This window comes from Gorilla gorilla, chromosome 6, assembly GCF_029281585.2.
Source record: "Gorilla gorilla gorilla isolate KB3781 chromosome 6, NHGRI_mGorGor1-v2.1_pri, whole genome shotgun sequence".
NCBI lineage: Eukaryota > Metazoa > Chordata > Mammalia > Primates > Hominidae > Gorilla > Gorilla gorilla.
The window spans coordinates 9,692,019-9,711,853 of record NC_073230.2 but is presented as its reverse complement, the minus strand read 5'-3'; the positions used below and the strand labels follow the sequence as shown (position 1 = coordinate 9,711,853).

Genomic DNA, 19,835 nt, shown 5'->3' with positions numbered 1-19,835 from the left:
CCACCTTGGGGACAGAGTCTCCATCCTCTCCCACCTCTGTGCAGCAGTGCGGGCTGAAGCCCAGCACATCTGGTAGCTTCCTGTGGACAGGACCTGGCAGGCTGTGCTGGTGTCTGGAGAAGAACGTTTGAAAGGTTAGAGACCAGCCGGGTGCAGTGGCTCACGCCTGGAATCCCAGCACTCTGGGAGGCTGAGGCAGGTGGATCACCCGAGGTCAGGAGTTCAAGACCAGCCTGGTCAACATAGTGAAACCCCATCTCTACTAAACAGACAAATATTAGTTGGGTGTGGCAATGTGCGCCTGTAATCCCACCTCTTCGGGAGGCTGAGATGGGAGGATCGCTTGAACCTGGGAGGCGGAGGTTGACGTGAGCCGAGATCGTGCCACTGTACTCCAGCCTGGGCAACAGAGCGAGACTCCATCTCCAAAAAAAAAAAAAACGCCGCTAGATACCTTTATTTTCCTTTCCATCCAGTTAATTCCAGATGAAACCCAGCTCTGCGCCACTCAGTGCCCCCAGGTGAAGATGGTTTGTGGCTGTTCAGCAGCCATGTCTCCTGCCCAGGGGCTGCCCTGGGCTCCCGCTAGACCGTGTCCACCTCACGGAGCGTGTAGTCCAGGATGGTGTCCTGACCCTGGAACTTGAAGTACCCGTGGAATTTCTTCTTCTGAAGCAGGAGTGGAAACCAGTAGCTGTCGTCGGGCCACATGTCCTTGAAGGGGATCTGATCCAGCTGGAACCAACATGGGCGCATTTCTGTACCAATGGGGGAAGAGGAGGCACTGAGGTGCAACCCAAGCTTCATGCTTAAAAAACATGTTTTTTTTGGCCGGGCGTGGTGGCTCACACCTGTAATCCCAGCACTTTGGGAGGCCGAGGCGGGAGGATCACGAGGTCGGGAGATTGAGACCATCCTGGCTAACATGGTGAAACCCCGTCTCTACTAAAAATACAAAATAATTAGCTGGGCGTGGTGGCGGGTGCCTGTAGTCCCAGCTACTTGGGAGGCTGAGGCAGGAGAATGGCGTGAACCCGGGAGGCGGAGCTTGCAGTGAGCCGAGATTGCGCCACTGCCCTCCAGCCTGGGCGACAGAGCGAGACTCCATCTCAAAACAACAACAGCAACAACAACAAAACCATGTTTTTTTGTAGAGATGGGGTCTCACTATGTTGCCCAGACTGGTCTTGAACTCCTGGGCTCAACGATCCTCCTGCCTCGGCCTCCCACAGTCCACAGTGCTGGGATTACAGGTGTGAGCCACTGCGTCTGGCCAGCCCAAACTTAGACTGACTCTGAGGAGTTCACCGAGTGATCGTGAGGAACCTGACGATCGTTTATATTTCATCCTCGTGACCGTGTTTCTCATTTTAGGGTGGGCGCAGAGCACGGGCAGGTACGCTACTGGAGCCTCGGTGCAGAGACCATGGCTCATGGGCCCCACGTTGGCACTGTGGAGTGGAGGGGGATGCAGGCTGCCCGGTGCCTGGCACTCAGAGATGGTTTGGGCGGATGGCCTTTCTCCCAGCCAGGAGATGGGACCCGCATAGTGGGGAGGGGGAGCAGGCCCTGTGAGACTCACCGTCGCTCTCCACGGGGGTCCCCTGGACGCTGTCTGTGCAGAAGACATGCACGTCCATGAGCTCAGGCTCGCCCACGAACTCAAACACGATCTGGCCCACCTTGTGCAGGGCGTCCACCGTCAGACCGCTCTCCTCCTGCAGCTCCCTGCGGGCAGAGGTGGGCAGGGGAGGGAGGCCGTCAGGGCATGGTGCCATGCCCACATGATGGCAGGGAGGAGGAGCTGGGCATCTACACACAGCCCAGGGAGCCACCAGGGTGGATGGGAGACCCAGGAGGATGTCCCCCAGAATGCATTATCTGGTCCCAACCTGGCAGAGCTTCAGAATCAACTTGAACTTTGAAGACGCTGATTTTGGTTGAGAGGCTCTGGGGAGAGGCCTGGAGATGGTGTGGAGCCACTGGTGGGAGGAACGCAGTTCTAGTCCAGTGCCCTCTGTGTACCAGTGACAGCCCAGGCCCAGTGGAGTCCAGCCACTTGTCCACCGTCTTGAGACCCGCACGTGGCAGGGTTGGGACCGCCCCCACTTCCTTCATTCCCGGTTACTTGCTTTTCCGCAGCTGAGCATCAGAGCCCATGCAGCGGTAGTTATGACCGCCGGGGCCCTGGGACGCTTGCTCTGGGAACCTGGGCCCTAAACTCTGGGCCTGTCTGCCCAAAGAAATGTCTTTCCAGCCTGGTGCCTCTTCTCTGAGAACACAGGATGAAACCACAGGCTTCTATGATCTCTTTCCTGAAGCAGGAGCTCTGGTTTTAACTCTGGTCCCCAGGCTGACCACACGGGACACGTGGCCTGGGCCTCTTCCTGCGCCTTCTCAGGACATGCTCCCCACAGCTGTGCCTGGAGGAGGTGTAAGGGGCTGACTTCACCACGGGGTGCCCAAGTGCTGCTGCGCCTGGGAACAAACCCTTCCCTGCTTCGTGGCACACAGAGCCAGGTTTCCCCGAAGTAGTCTAATGCTGTTGCTAATTTAAAAATTACATATTTGTTGTAGACAACCAGGAAACAAAACACCATAAACTCATCACCCAGGAATGCTACCATTTCAGTGTTTTTCCTTTGGCTCTTTCTCCTCTGTACATCCCTTAAGAAATGCAAACATTAACCCTTAATAGCTTAAAGTTAAAAAATAAAAATGCAAACAGGTTGGGTGCAGGGTGGCTCACGCCTGTAATCCCAGCATTTTTGGAGGCCAAGGTGCGAGGATCGATCGCTGGAGCTCAGGAGTTTGAGACCAGCTTGGGCAACATGGCAAAACCCTGTTTCTACAAAAAGGACAGAAATTAGCTGGGCATGGTGGCACTCGCCTGTAGTCCCAGCTACTCAGGAGACTGAGATGGGAGGAATGCTTGAGCCCAGGAGTTGGAGGCTGCAGTGAGCTGTGATTACTCCACTGCACTCCAGCCTGGGCAACTGAGCTAGACCCTGTCTTAAAAGAAAAAAAAAAAAAAAAAAGCAAACATTATCCACACTTTGTACCTTGGGCTTTCCACGCAAGAAAGGAGGAGTGCATGACATTCCACACCTCAAGGAACCCAGCCGGCTTCTCAACTCCTGTTTGGTATGGAAGAATAAAACGTTCCAACTTTGGGTTATGGTGGAAACCCGTGTTGGGCACAGCGGTGCTGCTGACCCCCCGTTCTGAGCGTTTGCTTGCTGTGCTCAGTCGGGTTCTTGCTCAGCCCCTCAGCAGACACTTCCAAACACCCACTCTGTGCTGGGACCCTGGGGATGCACGGGCCGCAGCCGCTGGGCACCTCAGTCTCCTCCTCTTACCATGCCCGGCTAATTTTTCTGTGTGTGTGTTTTTCTGTAGAGACAGGGTCTTGCTATGTTGCCCAGGCTGGTCCTGAACTCCTGGGCTCAAGCGATCCTTCTGCTTTGGCCTCCCAAAGTGCTGGGATTTCAGGTGTGAGCCACCATGCCTGGTCTAAATGGTCTGATTTAAGCGATGCCTCCTCAGCTTAAACTGCAGGGACTGGAGAGGAAACGGACCTGGAATCAGCATTTATTCATATAGATGGCTAATTAAAGTTGGACTTGAGCTACAAAGTGAACGTGTGCTTCTACTTGGGTACAAATGGCTCCCCAATTAGATGCAATAGAAGTGCTCAGTGGGGCCTCACCCGCCTCTTGGCGGCCGGCTGTTGCTTGTCTTAAAAAGCGTCACCTCCCAGTGGGATATTGTGACTGATTTTAGTTAATCTTCCCTAGCACATGGCAGCGTAGGACGCATCAAGAATCCACTGGGAGACAGAGCTGAAGCTCCATTTCCCAGGCAGGGAGCGCCAGGCAGGCGAAGATGACGCCGTTCAGTTCTGCCCAAGTGTCTGCTCTGTCCATGGCACTCGGTTCCCCAGGCGGAACACGGTGAACAGGGTGAGAAATATATGAAACAAAAACACAGGGTGGTGCAGCCTCTGTGGCGTGGGGAGGTGGGAGTCGGAGGTTCCGGCGGGCCTGCTTCCCATCGCTGCTCCTGTGTCCTTGGCCTCGCTAGTCTTTGGGGATCAGGGATGCTGTCTAGAAAGGTCGGCTCACACCGTGCGCCTGAAGCCCAAATCTGCACACCCCCACAATTCAGTACTCCTTACGTGCCTGTCCCCTGCCCCACAAAGGAGGGTCTGGGTCCAGCCCTCTGGACTGGGGCTAGGCGCTCAGGCCTGCCCCTGCAGGCGAGCGGGGAGGGTGCCTAAACCGGCTCTTGGCCTGGGAGTTAGGGCCCATCCTGGGGTCCTCCTGATAGAATAGGACTGGGTATTGCGTGGATAAAGCAGAAACCAGCCTCCCCGGAGACCGGGCTGCCGAGGCTCCTCCCTGCCGCCCCCTCCTGAGCAGCAAGGGCCTGGGGTCGCCCCAGGAGCAAATCCATTCAGACTTGCAGGTACTGAAGCCCAGGGCCGTGCTGGTGGCCTGTGGCTGATGGTACGTCATCCCCTGAGGGTGAGGCTGTTTGCTGCTGGGTTCCCGGGGCCCTGGGACCCCCTAAGCACCAGCCTATCTGGCTCCAGTGTCCCCCATTCCTCATGCTTGCAGATGCTCCCCAACGAAGGATTTTTTTCTTTCTTTCTTTAAGACAGGGTCTCGGCTGGGCACGGTGGCTCACGCCTGTAATCACAGCACTTTGGGAAGCTGAGGCGGGTGGATCCCGTGAGGTCAGGTGTTCAAGACCAGCCTGGCCAACATGGTGAAACCCCCGTGTCCAGGTTACACCCGAGGATGGAAGTCACAGGCTTCCGGCTCTGTGCCTCAGTTCCCCCCCTCAAACCCTGGTCTGACAGCAAGCCACCGCTGTATTCAGCTTTGAGGGTCTGGAGTGATGGTCCCTCTGTTTGTATAATATTTACAGAGGGTAGGAGGAAAGTTCCTTCGACTGTGACAAAGTTCAGAAGAAAATAAAGCAGGGCTGCCGAGGGGGCCTGTGCTTTGCTCATCACCAGCAGGACGAGAAGTGGAAATCCAGCCACCTGGAGCTCCTCCATCCAGCCTCCTCAGCACCGCTGCCTGCTCCACTCACACCCACCACCTCTCTGCACAGCTGGCGCTCCTCCAGCCCTCTGTGCTTCTGCAAATGTCTCCTTCCTCCCTCCTTCCACACTCTCCCAGCCAACGTCAGGCCCTCAGAGCATTTTCCTGGTGCCCAGTTATTCCTCCAGCCCTCTGTGCTTCTGCAAATGTCTCCTTCCTCCCTCCTTCCACACTCTCCCAGCCAACGTCAGGCCCTCAGAGCATTTTCCTGGTGCCCAGTTATTCTCCCTTCCTTTCTCCTGGAGGCCCCTGGCCACCAGGTATGGACCAGACCTCCTTCTGCAGGTCTCCTGAACCCGGCAGCCGGACGACACGAGAGCTCCACAGAGGCAGGGACCTGGTCCTCCTCATGTCCCCAGGCCCCACACAGAGCAGCGCTACAGAAATCCATGAGCTGATGGGCAGTCTTAGCAGATCAAAGACAAAAGGCTGGGCAGAGAACCCCCGGGGCCACCTTTCCTGTTTCCTGTGCTGTGGTCGCTCTGCACACACTCCTGGCAGGGACACGCTGGATGCCCGACTCACACCCAGTGGTCCTCCTCCCCAGCTGCGGCCCCCAGCACAGAGCCTGTCGCACTGGCACCTGCCACGGTGACTGATCAAATGTGTCCGTGTGGCTGCGGCCCGGGGTCCCAAGCCTTGGAGGGGAAGCACACACAGGGCTCTCCAAACTGAGGGTTGGGACCCACGTACCCCGGGAAATCGGCTTAGTGGATTGCAATTGAAAAACAAAAAGGGTCAAGCCAGTGGCCCACGCCTGCAATCTCAGCACTCTGGGAGGCCCGGGAGGGAGGATCGCTTGAGCCTGGGAGTTAATGAGACACCATCTCTACAAAGAATTAAAAAACGAACTGAGCGTGGTGGCATGTGCCTGTGGTCCCAGCTGTTCGTGAGGCTGAGGCAGGAGGATCGTTTGAGCCCAAGAGTTTGAGGCTGCAGTGAGCCAAGAGTGTGCCATGGGTGAGATCCCATCTCTGGAGAAAAAAAGAGAAATGAATCGGAAAAGTAGAGCCCCCTTTTATGTAATAAGGGCGGCTACTGCAACTTATTTTAGCTGTACCTGCACACCTGAGTGTGTATACTCTATCAGAGTACAAAACGTATTTCTTACTGCAGGTTGTGATGAAAAAATTGGAAAGCCACTAGGCTGCAGCGTCCTGGCTTTCCTCCGTGCCAGGACCCTCTTTACTCTGTAGTTCTCCTCTCCAGGCAAGCTGGCCTACCTTTCTCAGAACAAAAACATGAACGGGGGCTAACGTCTGTGCAGCGATGTTTACACACATGATCTCATTTACCCTGTGAGGGTTGAGGGGCGTCTGGAGGACTGTGTGATCTTGGGTAAACGGCTCAACCTCTCTGGGCTTCAGTTCCTTCCTAGGTGTGGGGAAAAGCAAGAGAGATCAGATTGTTGCTGTGTCTGTATAGAAAGAAGTAGACATAGGAGACTCCATTTTGTTATGTACTAAGAAAAATTCCTCTGCCTTGAGATTCTGTTAATCTATAACCTTACCCCCAACCCCCTGCTCTCTGAAACATGTGCTGTGTCAACTCAGAGTTAAATGGATTAAGGGCGGTGCAAGATGTGCTTTGTTAAACAGATGCTTGAAGGCAGCATGCTCCTTAAGAGTCATCACCACTCCCTAATCTCAAGTACCCAGGGACACAAAAACTGCGGAAGGCCGCAGGGACCTCTGCCTAGGAAAGCCAGGTATTGTCCAAGGTTTCTCCCCATGTGATAGTCTGAAATATGGCCTCGTGGGAAGGGAAAGACCTGACCGTCCCCCAGCCCGACACCCGTAAAGGGTCTGTGCTGAGGAGGATTAGTATAAGAGGAAGGCATGCCTCTTGCAGTTGAGACAAGAGGAAGGCATCTGTCTCCTGCCTGTCCCTGGGCAATGGAATGTCTCGGTATAAAACCCGATTGTATGCTCCATCTACTGAGATAGGGAAAAACCGCCTTAGGGCTGGAGGTGGGACCTGCGGGCAGCAATACTGCTTTGTAAAGCATTGAGATGTTTATGTGTATGCATATCTAAAAGCACAGCACTTAATCCTTTACATTGTCTATGATGCAAAGACCTTTGTTCACGTGTTTGTCTGCTGACCCTCTCCCCACTATTGTCTTGTGACCCTGACACAACCCCCTTTTCTTTAAGCACCCACGAATGATCAATAAATACTAAGGGAACTCAGAGGCTGGCGGGATCCTCCATATGCTGAACGCTGGTCCCCCGGGTCCCCTTATTTCTTTCTCTATACTTTGTCTCTGTGTCTTTTTCTTTCCTAAGTCTCTCGTTCCACCTTACGAGAAAGACCCACAGGTGTGTAGGGGCAACCCACCCCTACATCAGGTGAAGCTGGCTGTGTTAAGGATGCAGTGAGGCTTTGTGTACAGCGCGTGTGAGATGAAAGCGATCATCAGCTCCACTGAACAAACAGAGGAACCAAGTGACTGACGAGCCCTGCGGCGACAGTGAGGGTGCTGGGAGGGTTCAATTCAAGCTGCTGCACAGAGGCTTCCAGATACACCCTGCAGCCCCCAGCACCACCACACCACAACAGCTAACACGCACTCAGCACGCACCGCACACCACCACACCACAACAGCTAACACGCACTCAGCACGCACCGCACACCACGCACCACAACAGCTAACACGCACTCAGCACGCACCGCACACCACCACACCACAACAGCTAACACGCACTCAGCACGCACCGCACACCACGCACCACAACAGCTAACACGCACTCAGCACGCACCGCACACCACGCACCACAACAGCTAACACGCACTCAGCACGCACCGCACACCACGCACCACAACAGCTAACACGCACTCAGCACGCACCGCACACCACGCACCACAACAGCTAACACGCACTCAGCACGCACCGCACACCATGCACAACAGCTAACACGCACTCAGCACGCACCGCACACCACGCACAACAGCTAACACGCACTCAGCACGCACCGCACACCACGCACCACAACAGCTAACACGCACTCAGCACGCACCGCACACCACCACACCACAACAGCTAACACGCACTCAGCACGCACCGCACACCACGCACCACAACAGCTAACACGCACTCAGCACGCACCGCACACCACGCACCACAACAGCTAACACGCACTCAGCACGCACCGCACACCACGCACCACAACAGCTAACACGCACTCAGCACGCACCGCACACCACGCACCACAACAGCTAACACGCACTCAGCACGCACCGCACACCACGCACCACAACAGCTAACACGCACTCAGCACGCACCGCACACCACGCACCACAACAGCTAACACGCACTCAGCACGCACCGCACACCACGCACCACAACAGCTAACACGCACTCAGCACGCACCGCACACCACGCACCACAACAGCTAACACGCACTCAGCACGCACCGCACACCACGCACCACAACAGCTAACACGCACTCAGCACGCACCGCACACCATGCACAACAGCTAACACGCACTCAGCACGCACCGCACACCACGCACCACAACAGCTAACACGCACTCAGCACGCACCGCACACCACGCACCACAACAGCTAACACGCACTCAGCACGCACCGCACACCACGCACCACAACAGCTAACACGCACTCAGCACGCATTGCACACCACGCACAACAGCTAACACGCACTCAGCACGCACCGCACAACACGCACCACAACAGCTAACACGCACTCAGCACGCACCGCACACCACGCATCACAACAGCTAACACGCACTCAGCACGCACCGCACACCACGCACTGTTCTAAGTCCTTCGAGTTCATTTCCTCATTTTATCTTCACAAGAGTCCGAAGGGCTGCGGACTGTTCTTCATTCTGAGATGAAGACACCGAGGCTCACAGCTTAACCCCCTGCTCCAGGTCACTTAGCTCTTAGTGGTGAAACCGAGGGTGTGGCCCTACAGCCTGAATCCCTGTGCCCTGGGAAAGCCGGTTCCACGGCCAGACCTGCCCCATCCTTACCTCCTGGCCCCATCCTCGATGGTCTCTCCTTCTTGCACTTTGCCCCCAAAGCCATTCCACCGGCCGGCCCCGAAGCCTCGCTTTTTCATGCCCAGGAGAACTCGCTGAGGCTGCAGGACCAGCACCAGGGTATAGAGCCTGGAGGCGCCCATGGTCCCTGGGTTCTGAAAGGAAGGTGAGAGGGCAGAGTCAGCCATGACGTGCGTGGAGGAAGCACGTGCCCGGGGCCAGGAGGAAGGGGACGTGCTCTGGGAGGCAGTGGGGGGCGGGGGGTATGCTCTAACTCCCCAGCCCTGCCACGTGTGGCTTCCCTTGTGGCAGGTGGAAAACTGCCATTGAACCAGTGATTTTCTGGGGTAGAAACAGAACCCAGTGGTCAGCAGGGCTGATCAAGCAGAGCAGAGGCCGGCGCTACCTTCCTTCTCCACAAGTCAGTACTCAGGTGCAGAGGACAACATCACCTTTCCAGAGCGCGCTCTTGCTCCTGCGTCTACCCCCAGGAACCCCCTGCTCATAGGCACACAGTGAGGAACAACAGTCCCCGTGCCTGATTGGCACCAAAATAACCACGCAGTTTATCCTGTGGTCCTCAGGTCAGGGTTCAACTCTGGCCTTTGGATTAACGGGAACTTCTTTTAGTCTAGTGGGACCTGGCCTCTCTGTAGCAGGCTTCCAGATTCCCAGGAAATGTGTGGCTGTAGACACAGGTCCACCCAGCCAGGCCCGGCTAGTCCTCCCTCCTGTGATAGGAGCTTATACCCCACCCACTCTGCTCCTGCTGTGGCTACTGTGGGACCTGGCACCCAGGGGGGCCCCTGGAAGTCACAAGGGTCCTTCCTGCTCCCATAGGTGTGCAGGTCCAGGTCCAGAGGACTCTGAGGGCGATGCCTCCGCCAGGTCCCTGCTGAAAAAAGGACCCTGGAGAAATGCTGGAGGGCCAGGACCAACTTTCCTTTATTTATTTTGAGACAAGATCCTGCTCTGTTGCCCAGGCTGGAGGAGAGTGGCGTGATCGCGGTTCACTGTAACCTCGGCCTCCCTGGCTGAAGCCATCCTCCTGCCTCAGCATCCCACATAGCTGGGACCACAGGCATGAGCCACCACACCCAGCTAATTTCTGTATTTTTAGTAGAGATGGGGTTTTGTCATGTTGCCCAGGCTGGTCATGAACTCCTGAGCTCAAGCAATCCACCCACCTCAGCCTCCCAAAGTGCTGAGATTACAGGCGTGAGCCACTGCGCTCAGCCAGGACCAACTTTTCTGGGGTCCACACCTGGACAAGACACAGGGTTCAGGACCAGTGATCCTTCTTGGAAGTTGTGGTGTCTGAGAAAAGGGACCAGATGATAAGGAAGGGGGCAGGGAAGTGCTGGGTAGAGGAGGGCGTGGTCTCTGGCTAGGGCTCCACCCCCAGGCCTGTGCCCAGGGCCCTGGGTGAGGACAGGCATTTCTGTTTTTTTGCCCAAATGTTGCATTTCGCGAGCCTGCCACGTCCCCGTCCTGTGCCTATAAAAAACCCCCAGTGGTTTTTTATAGTGGGCAGAGACACAAGCCGCTGGACGTCAAGAGGACGTGGAAAGCACACCAACAGGCACCAGCAGGCCATCAACTGGAGGAACCATGAGTTTGGCAGGGGCGGTCAGAGGAGAGCCCAGGCTGCTCAGCAGCCTGACTCCAGGGGAAAATCACCTTCCCACTCCAACTGCCTTCTGGCTCCCCCATCTGCTGAGGGCTAATTCCACTCATAAAACCTTGCACTCACTCTCCAAGCCGCCGTGTGATCTGATTGCTCCAGTACATCAAGGCAAGAAACCTGGGGATGCAGAAAGCCCTCTGTCCTTGCGATAAGGCAGGGAGTCTAACAGCTGACTAACACAAGCCACCTACAAGGCTAAACTGAAAGAGCACGCTCTAACACATGCCTACTGGGGCTTCAGGAGCTGCAAACATTCACCCCTAGACACTGCCGTGGGGTGGGAGCCCCTCAGCCTGCCTGTCTGTATGTTCCCCTAGAGGCTTGAGAAGCGGGGCACTGAAGAAGTGAGCCACATCCCCATCGCACGCCCTTCGAGGAGGACAAGGGAACCTTTCCCATTTCACTGAGACTGGGTCCTGGTGGCGGAGGCAGGTCAGACAGAGTAAATGGGTTTGTGGCTGAGTTTCACACGAGGCCTGTGTACTTTGTCCCAACACTGATCTGTTTCTGCCAGAAGCCACGGTTTCCAAAGTAAATTTTTGTGATTTACTCCTGGTCTCCCCCAAGCCCCCGGCCCCGCTCTCCTTGTCTCTCTCCCAAACTCCCGGTCCCGCTCTCCTCGTCTCCCTCGAGTCCCCGGCCCCGCTCTCCTTGTCTCTCTCCCAAACTCCCGGTCCCGCTCTCCTCGTCTCCCTCGAGCCCCTGGCCTTGCTTTTGTGGTTTCCCCTGAGCCCCCGACCCCGCTCTTCTGGTCTCCCTCGAGCTCCCGGCCCCGCTCTCCCCCAAGCCCATGGCTCAGCTCCCCTAGTCTCCTGCCGCCCGCTGGCCCGGCTCCCCTCCCTGGTCACCACGACTCCTGGAACCCCCGCGCGCGCTTTTCGTACCTGCACCGCCGCTTCCGGGGGCGTGGCCTCTGACCGGAAGTGAGGCCAGGCACTTCCGGCGGCGCGCTGCAGGCGCGGGGAACGCTCATGGTGGGGTGAGCTGGGCGCTGTTGTTGTGCGTGCAGACAGCGGGAGTGGTTGGGGGTCCGCCTGGTCGCCTTCCTCGGTCCTGGCCTCGGGGCTGGGTGCCGAGCGCTGGGCACCGTCGCCGCACTCAGCGAGCGCGACAGGGGCGAGGCCAGGATTCCGGGTCGCAGTTCCCCGGGAGGAAGGCGCCCTCAGGTCTCCAGGGGCAGGGCCGGCGGGGCCGTTGGGAGGCCGGGGCCGGCGGCGGAGTCCAGGTAGAGGGGGGGCAGCGCCGGGGCCCAGATCCAAGGCGCCGGGGGCGAGCCCGGGGCGGGATTTCGCTTCTGGGCCGGGTAGCTCCATTGCCCGCGCTTCCTGGGCTGTCGAGTGGGCCCTGGCTCCCGGGACCGGCCTGTGCCATTTTCCCGGGAGAACCCTTAAGGCGAGGGGAAGACAGCGACTCACGGTCAGCAGTCAGTGCCTCCTGGCTTGTCAGCACGCTTTGGTGTTGCAGGAGCTAGAAGGTTTGGCTTTGGAGCCATGAGGGTAGTAACTTTTATTTATTTATTTAAATCAGAAAGATGGACATAGAGACCGGGCTTGGTGGCCCACACCTGTCATCCCAGCACTTTGGAAGTCTGAGGCAGGAGGATCGTTTGAGCCTAGGAGTTCGAGACCAGCCTAGGCAATGTAGTGAGATGCATCTCTAAAAGAGGTTTTTAAGAATTAAAAAAAAAAAAAAAATTAGCCCAGGCATGGTGGTGCACACCTGTAGTCCCAGCTACTCAGGAGGCTGAGGTGGGAGGTTCACTTGAGACCCAGAGGTTATGGCAGCAATCAGCTGTGATTGTGCCACTGCACTCCAGCCTGGATGATAGCAAAACAAAAATGGCCGGGTGAGGTGGTTCACGCCTGTAATCCCAGCACTTTGGGAGGCCAAGGTGGGCTGATCGCCAGAGGTCAGGCGTTTGAGACCAGCTCGGCCAACATGGTGAAATCCCATCTCTACTGAAAATAGAAAAATTAGCCGGAAGTGGTGGCACACACCTGTAGTCTCAGCTACTCAGGAGGCTGAGGTGGGAGGTTCACTTGAGCCCCAGAGGCTGTGGCTGCAGTCAGCTGTGATCGTGTCACTGCACTCCAGCCTGGGTAATAGTAAAACCCTGTCTCTAAAAAAACAAAAAGAAAGAAAAATGCCTGGGTGCAGTGTCTTACACCTGTAATCCCAGCACTTTGGGAGGCCAAGGCGGGCGGATCACCGGAGGTCAGGAGTTTGAGACCGGCCTGGCCAACATGGTGGAACCCATCTATACTGAAAATACAAAAATTAGCCGGACATGGTAGCAGGTGTGCCTGTAATCCCAGCTGCTTGGGAGGCTGGGGCAGGAGAATTGCTTGAACCCGGGAGTCGGAGGTTGCAGTGAGCTGTCACTGCACTCCAGCCTGGGCGCCAGAGTGAGACTCCGTCTTAAAAAAAGAAAAAGAGGACATAGAACTTACTTGGTGAGGTTGTTGTCAGAGTTAAACAAGGGGAGGTGTGTATAGCTTCCACCTGCTTAGCTATTGTGGGCTGTGAACAAATTGTTATATTTATTGTAACAATTGTCTAGAGAATCTTGGAAATTGTCCTTCAGCGATTGACACAGGTTTAGTTCAATTTTATTTAAGACATGTAGGTGAGAGGATTGTTTGAGCCCAGGAGTTCGAATCTGTGTTGAACCGTGACCTCACCACTGCACTCCAGCCTGGGCTATAGAGCGAGACCCTGTCTCGAAAAAAAGAAAAGAAAAAAAGAAATGTGACAGGCCAGACCCTCTGTACTAGCTGTCAAAGCCCTGGAACTAGGTCACTAAGGCAAGGATCTGTCCTTATGAGGTTTTCTTGCAGCCTGTCAGATCCCAATGAACATTTTTGCCAGATGAGAAAAGAATATTACTTTAATTAATTAATTTACGTATTTACTTATTGTTTGAGACGGAGTCTCGCTCTGTTGCCCAGGCTGGAGTGCAGTGGCGCAATCTCGGCTCACTGCAACCTCTGCCTCCCGGGTTCAGGTGATTCTCCTGCCTCAGCCTCCCGAGTAGCTGGGTGTATAGGCATGTGCCACCACGCCAGGCTAATTTTTGCATTTTAGTAGAGACGGGGTTTCACCATGTTGGCCATGGTTGGCCAGGCTGGTCTCGAAATCCTGACTTGGCCACCTGTCTTGGCCTCCAAAAGTGCTGGAATTACAGGTGTCTCTGAATACCCCCATATTCTGAGGTACCAAGGGTTAGGACATCAACACATGAATTTTGCGGGGACACAGTTTGGCCTGTGATGCCTGCTTTCCATCTGTGTAGCCTTGTCAGTTCACCTCCCCTCCTGGGCCTTGGTGCCCCGTTTCTGGAAATGAATGAGTTGATCCGAGGGCCCTCCCAGCTCATGACCTGCCGTTCTGTGTGATGCCAACCTGCTTGCTCCTCTTCTCTCCCACCAGGTACTTGAAGCTGGTGTGTGCTTCCTTTCAGCGTCAAGGGTTCCACACTGTTGGGAGTCGCTGCAAGAATCGGACAGGCGCTGAGCACCTGTGGCTGACCCGGCATCTCAGGGACCCATTTGTGAAGGCTGCGAAGGTGGAGAGTTACCGTTGTCGAAGCGCCTTCAAGCTCCTGGAGGTGAACGAGAGGCACCAGATTCTGCAGCCTGGCCTTCGGGTGTTAGACTGTGGGGCAGCTCCTGGGGCCTGGAGTCAGGTGGCGGTGCAGAAGGTCAACGCCGCAGGCACAGGTGGGCCTCTGCACTGCTGTTGGCACCTTCTGGCTCCCCTGAGGCTGAGTGGGCATGGGCAAGCTGCCTCTGCCAGTGGATGCGGGATGGTGGAGCCCTTTTTTGAAGGCGTGCGCTTCCGAGTGGGTGGTTTAGCAATGGTGATGATAAAAATAGGATGCTGCCATTTTCAAAATGAAAGACAAGGTAGAAAGGTGCAGTGAACATGGAAATCACCTCGCATGAGACCGCCCGCAGGTACCAGCACCAGCACGGTGGTGTGCATCCTTCCAGGCTTGTACATGCATAGATCCCTCACATTTTCAAAAGCGATGTTGTGCCATACTTTTCTTGCTAATTTGCAGCCTTATTGGAGCTATTTTTGCTTAATAATACATACATATATGTATTATATATATATATATATAATTATTATTATTAATGTTTTTGTTCTTCCCCCCCGCCCAGACGGAGTCTCACTCTTGCCCAGGCTGCAGTGCAATGGTGTGATCTCGGCTCACTGCAACCTCTGCCTCCCTGGTTCAAGCAATTCTCCTGCCTCAGCCTCCCGAGTAGCTGGGATTACAGGCGCCCGCCACTGCACCCAGCTAATTTTTTCTTTTTGTTTTTTTAAGTAGAGACAGGGTTTCACTATGTTGGCTAGGCTGATCTCGAACTCTTGACCTCAGGTGATCCGCCTACCTTGGCCTCCCAAAGTGCCGGGATTACAGATGTGAGCCATGGCGCCCGGCTACTCTTAATGATGTATTGACATCTTTCCCCAACAGCACAGCTAAATTTCCAAGTTGCGTAAGCCCTGGGGCTTTCCTGGTGGCCCCACTGGGGCTGCTCCTTCTGGAACCTAGAAGAGGCTTCATGGCTATGGATTCTTTGCTCTGGATGAAGCTGAGACGCAGTTTTCATCTGTTTTGTATCTTAGGGTTTTGAGTAAGATTTTCTATATAAAAAGGTTCTGAGTAATGAGATCAGCCAACCGCCCATGCAACTGAAGACACTGTCGTCATTGGGAAAGTTTCATCCTATTCCATGTAGTGCTTGCACCGCAGATTCTTTAACCAGCTCCCTCACTGTGGCATCAAGGTTGCTTTTGGCTTTTGGCTGGGATGAGTGTGCTGTGGTGAATATCCTTGCCATTTATGTTTCCTGCTGTAAAGCCAGGGTAGCTGCATGCACTGGCATTTGAACAGGGTGAGACAGTCCACCCAGAGCTCTCCCAAGTCTCTCCCAAATACCTTAGAGTAGGGACACTGGTCCCCATTTATTGGTGCGAAAACAGGCTCAGGGTTTCATGACTTGTTGAAAGTGCAGAACTGGAATGCTGGCCCCCTGGATCTGCACATCCGCCTCACTGCTGGTTTGCGGTAGGTTTGCCATGAACTCTTGGTGTCTACCTGCATCCTCTTGGGTGGCCCCTGCCCATACTTAGGCGGGGATATGCCTCTTTGGGCTTTTCAACAGCATTTTTTTTTTTTTTTTTTGGTTATAGAGTCTCACTCTGTTGCCCAGGCTGGAGTGCAATGGTGCCATCTCGGCTCACTGTAATCTTTGCCTCCTGTGTTTAAGTGATTTCCGGCTAATTTTTGTATGTTTAGTACAGATGAGGTTTTGCCATGTTGGCCAGGCTGGTCTCGAACTCCAGGCCTCAGGTGATCCGCCCGCCTCTGCCTCCCAGCATCCTCGAGGTGCTTCCTGGTGCTTCCATCGTGGTCAGCCTGAAAGCCATTTTATTGTTTTTCAGCTCAACATTTATTGACTAAATGAATGAATTTGTGTTGGAAATGTCAGTTCCTTTTCTCATTGCTGAGCTTATCACCGTGGAGTCCTCCTAGTAACTGATTTCAGTGGTTTCTGTTCCCCTAAGTGCTCTTGAGATGAAGCAGGAGAGTGGCCCAGCGTGCCTTGTAGGAGGAAGTGACAGAAGGAGAGAGTGTGAGCGTGATCTGCCTGGGCTTGTCCTCCCGGAAGTCACAAGCATGCAGCCAAAGCTGTTTGCCTTCGGTGGAAATTTCCGAAGGTTGTAACATACTGGATATTATAGGAGCGAAAGCTCAGGAGCATAAAGTGAGGCGTGAGGCTGGGCGCAGTGGGTCATACCTGTAATCCCAGTACTTTGGGAGGCCAAGGGGAAGATCACCTGAGGTCAGGAGTTCGAGACCAGCCTGGGCAATATGGTGAAACCCCCGTCTCTACAAAAAACTAGCCAGGTGTGGTGGCATGTTCCTGTGGTCCCAGCTCCTTGGGGAGCTGAGGTGGGAGGGGTCGCTTGAGCCTGGGGAAGTCAAGGCTGCAGTGAGCTGAGGCCGTGCAACAGAGTGAGGCCTTGTCAAACACACACACACAAAGACACACAAAGATAACTTGCTGATATTTGAGTAACACCAGTTATAAAACTAAAAAGATGCCTTTGTGTCACCTTACTTAAAACAAGACTTGTTGCCTATAACTGATCTCAGCATCTGCCTCCCCGTCTTCTCACTCTGTACCTACATTCAAAGCCCCCTCTTCACAAGCCCAACACCCCCATCTCCCCAACAGTCCCCTCCACTGAGGAGGGCCGTAATTCTGTTGAGAAATTGTCAGAGTTGATAAGCTAAGGGTACAGTCACAGATTTTCTTGTTCAGTCTGCTTAACAGAAAGGCTGTTCCAACGGTAGGGGGAGGGGAAGGGACCGTGTTTCATTCCTAGTTTAAACATTGGAAGTCCAGGTATTTTGAAGATTACCTCATTTTTCAAAGGCGAAACCCCTCAGTCTTCACCCCAGGAAAATGGGATGCCTCACGCCTCATTTTAGCTGGGTCTCCTGAGTAGCTGAGACTACAGCTAATTTTTATGTTTTTTTGTAGAGATAGGATCTTGCTATGTTGCCCAGGCTGGACTAGAACTCCTGGGCTCAAGTAATCCTCTTGCTTCAGCCTCCCAAAGTGCTGGGATTTTAGGTGTAAGCCCCCACACCTAGCCGATATCAGTTTTTGTACATTATTTTATGTCTGTTCATTTTCCTCATCTCTTGTTTCCAGTAGTTTCTACATTGAAAGCAATTGGATTAAGCTGGAGAATGGATTTCTTGATTTAATCCAGAGGCACTTTATGTACTAGTATATTATTTTTTTTTCTTTTTCTTTTGAGATCGAGTCTCGCTCTGTCACCAAGGCTGGAGTGCAGTGGTGCGATCTTGGCTCACTGCAACCTCCGCCTCCCGGGTTCAAGCGATTCTCCTGTCTTAGCCTCCCGAGTAGCTGGGATTACAGGCACGTGCCACCAAGCCTGCCTAATTTTTGTATTTTTAGTAGATATGGGGTTTCCCCATGTTGGCCAGGCTGGTCTCGAACTCCTGACCTCAGGTGATCCACCCGTGTCAGCCTCCCAAAGTGCTGGGATTATAGGTGTGAGCCACTGGGACTGGCCTATTTTCTATTTTAGTTTATCAAAAAGAGCACTCAGAGATAAGAACCCTTTCACAGAGAGTGAGCCTTGGGTAGTGAAATGATACCAGGTTTGGAATCAGAAGTCCTGATGCCTGGCACAGGTCTGCCCATGGCTTAGGATGACTCTAGGACAGTCACTTCCTATCTGGGCCTCAGCTTCTCAGATATTAAGGCCCGCCATCTCCACCATGTGTCTTTATAGGATGTATAGATAGAGAAGGCCTGTGTTTACCTATTTGCACATTAGCTCTTTGCCTTGGTCTTGACATTTTATTTTTATTTCATCACTTTGTTGCATGTACTGTATTTTTGTAAAAAGATTCAGGGTGTAAATAAATAACACATTCACCATTTCTTCCATAGATCCCAGCTCTCCTGTTGGCTTCGTGCTTGGGGTAGATCTTCTTCACATATTCCCCCTGGAAGGAGCAACTTTTCTGTGCCCTGCTGATGTGACTGACCCGAGAACTTCACAGAGAATCCTCGAGGTCCTTCCTGGTGGGAGAGCAGATGTGATTCTGAGCGACATGGCGCCCAATGCCACAGGGTTCCGGGACCTCGATCATGACAGGCTCATCAGCATGTGCCTGACCCTTCTCAGCGTGACCCCAGACATCCTGCAACCTGGGGGGACATTCCTTTGTAAAACCTGGGCTGGAAGTCAAAGCCGTCGGTTGCAGAGGAGACTGACAGAGGAATTCCAGAATGTAAGGATCATCAAACCTGAAGCCAGCAGGAAAGAGTCATCAGAAGTGTACTTCTTGGCCACACAGTACCACAGAAGGAAGGGCACTGTGAAGCAGTGAGGATTTCTTGTGCCATTTTCATAATGGTCATTAGCTCCTTTTAAGCTAGAAACGTAGCCTGAGCTCCTTCCTGAAGAGTTCCTGGGAGATTTGAGCTGATTTTGGAGATGGAGCAGGACAAGTGGGGAGTCTCTCTCTCTCTTTCTCTCTCTGTCTTTTTAACCAAAGAGAGATGACAAAACTAAGTTCAGGGGCCATGGAAAATGAAAAAGTCCGCTATATTGTGATTTGGGAAGAGAAAGTTATCAAGAGAAAGAGGTGAGGATGGAAGGATGGAGAAAAACAGACTGTGGGAAGGATCAGAAGGAATCCGCCGAGGCAGGGATGGGTGTGCCCATGTGTGCCTTGACGGGACTTCATCTTATAGACTGTTAAACTGTCACACAGAAACAGGCTTTCCACCCCTGCTCTGAGAGCACCTCGCACAGATTTCCAGTTCTTAGTGTGGTTGTTTAAAGTAGAAAATCTGGGGGCTGGGTGAGGCCACTGATGCCTGTAATCCCAGGGCTTTAGAAGGCTGAGGCTGGGGGATTGCTTGAAGTCAGGAGTTCAAGACCAAGTTGGGCAACATAGCAACACCCCCCATGTCTACAAAAATGAAAAACCAAAAGAAAAATCTGAAATTTCCATCTGGAGATTAACTTCTGTCTTTCTGGTGAATAATATAGCAATTCACGCATTCTTCAAGCAGCAAAAGTTCCCGGAACAATTAGGGAAGACGTATGGTCTGAATTTATCCATGCAGTGGGTCTGCTTTGGTTTTTGCTGGAAATTTATATCAGTGTCTGGGCTCCCAAGAACATAAAGGTAATTGCCAAAGCAAGCAGTGATGTGGTGTGTTTATTTTCTTTTACTCTTCTAGGAACTTGACGCAGCTTTATATTTAATAAAATAATAGAGATTGCATTATTTTAAGGTACTTTCATGCTTTGAAGTTTTGTTTTTTTAAAACTGGCTTCCTCAAAGCCATTTCCTGGAGGTGTACTCATCCCTCAAGAAGAGTTTGTTGACTGTAACTATGATTAAATTCCAAGGACCAGTGGGGGAAGTCTGGAAACCCAAGAATCTCCATCAGGGA

The 19,835-nt window shown here is 53.6% G+C and overlaps 2 protein-coding genes across 4 annotated transcripts; one reads left to right on the top strand and one right to left on the bottom strand.

Annotated features, from left to right (window-relative positions):
* Positions 1 to 424: 424 nt before the first annotated feature.
* Positions 425 to 11,725, bottom strand: NUDT1 (nudix hydrolase 1). 3 transcript variants are annotated; one of them, XM_004045024.5, is made up of 5 exons: positions 11,655 to 11,721; positions 10,873 to 10,923; positions 9,111 to 9,274; positions 1,583 to 1,728; positions 425 to 758 (listed from the first exon to the last, which is right to left on the bottom strand). In XM_004045024.5, exons 3-5 carry the CDS (start codon positions 9,260 to 9,262, stop codon positions 586 to 588), a joined length of 471 nt encoding a protein of 156 aa, XP_004045072.1. In that variant the 5' UTR covers positions 9,263 to 9,274; positions 10,873 to 10,923; positions 11,655 to 11,721; the 3' UTR covers positions 425 to 585. The 3 variants fall into 3 exon arrangements, with proteins under 3 accessions (XP_004045072.1, XP_004045069.1, XP_063564419.1); XM_004045021.5 differs by lacking the exon at positions 10,873 to 10,923 and having other exon boundaries at positions 11,691 to 11,725; XM_063708349.1 differs by lacking the exon at positions 10,873 to 10,923 and having other exon boundaries at positions 425 to 735; positions 11,691 to 11,725.
* Positions 11,714 to 19,580, top strand: MRM2 (mitochondrial rRNA methyltransferase 2). The gene is made up of 3 exons (XM_004045027.3): positions 11,714 to 11,785; positions 14,236 to 14,525; positions 18,315 to 19,580. Exons 1-3 carry the CDS (start codon positions 11,778 to 11,780, stop codon positions 18,755 to 18,757), a joined length of 741 nt encoding a protein of 246 aa, XP_004045075.2. The 5' UTR covers positions 11,714 to 11,777; the 3' UTR covers positions 18,758 to 19,580.
* The last annotated feature ends 255 nt before the right edge of the window (positions 19,581 to 19,835 follow it).

Bases quoted from the DNA above. Each gene is read 5' to 3' on its own strand.
- NUDT1 (XM_004045021.5), bottom strand. From the start codon at position 9,262: ATGGGCGCCTCCAGGCTCTATACCCTGGTGCTGGTCCTGCAGCCTCAG. The intron at 1,729-9,110 runs GTAAGGATGGGG...CTCTGCCCGCAG, and splicing joins ATCGAGGATGGGGCCAGGAG to GGAGCTGCAGGAGGAGAGCG. The intron at 759-1,582 runs GTGAGTCTCACA...CCATTGGTACAG, and splicing joins GACCCCCGTGGAGAGCGACG to AAATGCGCCCATGTTGGTTC.
- MRM2 (XM_004045027.3), top strand. The intron at 14,526-18,314 runs GTGGGCCTCTGC...TTTCTTCCATAG, and splicing joins GGTCAACGCCGCAGGCACAG to ATCCCAGCTCTCCTGTTGGC.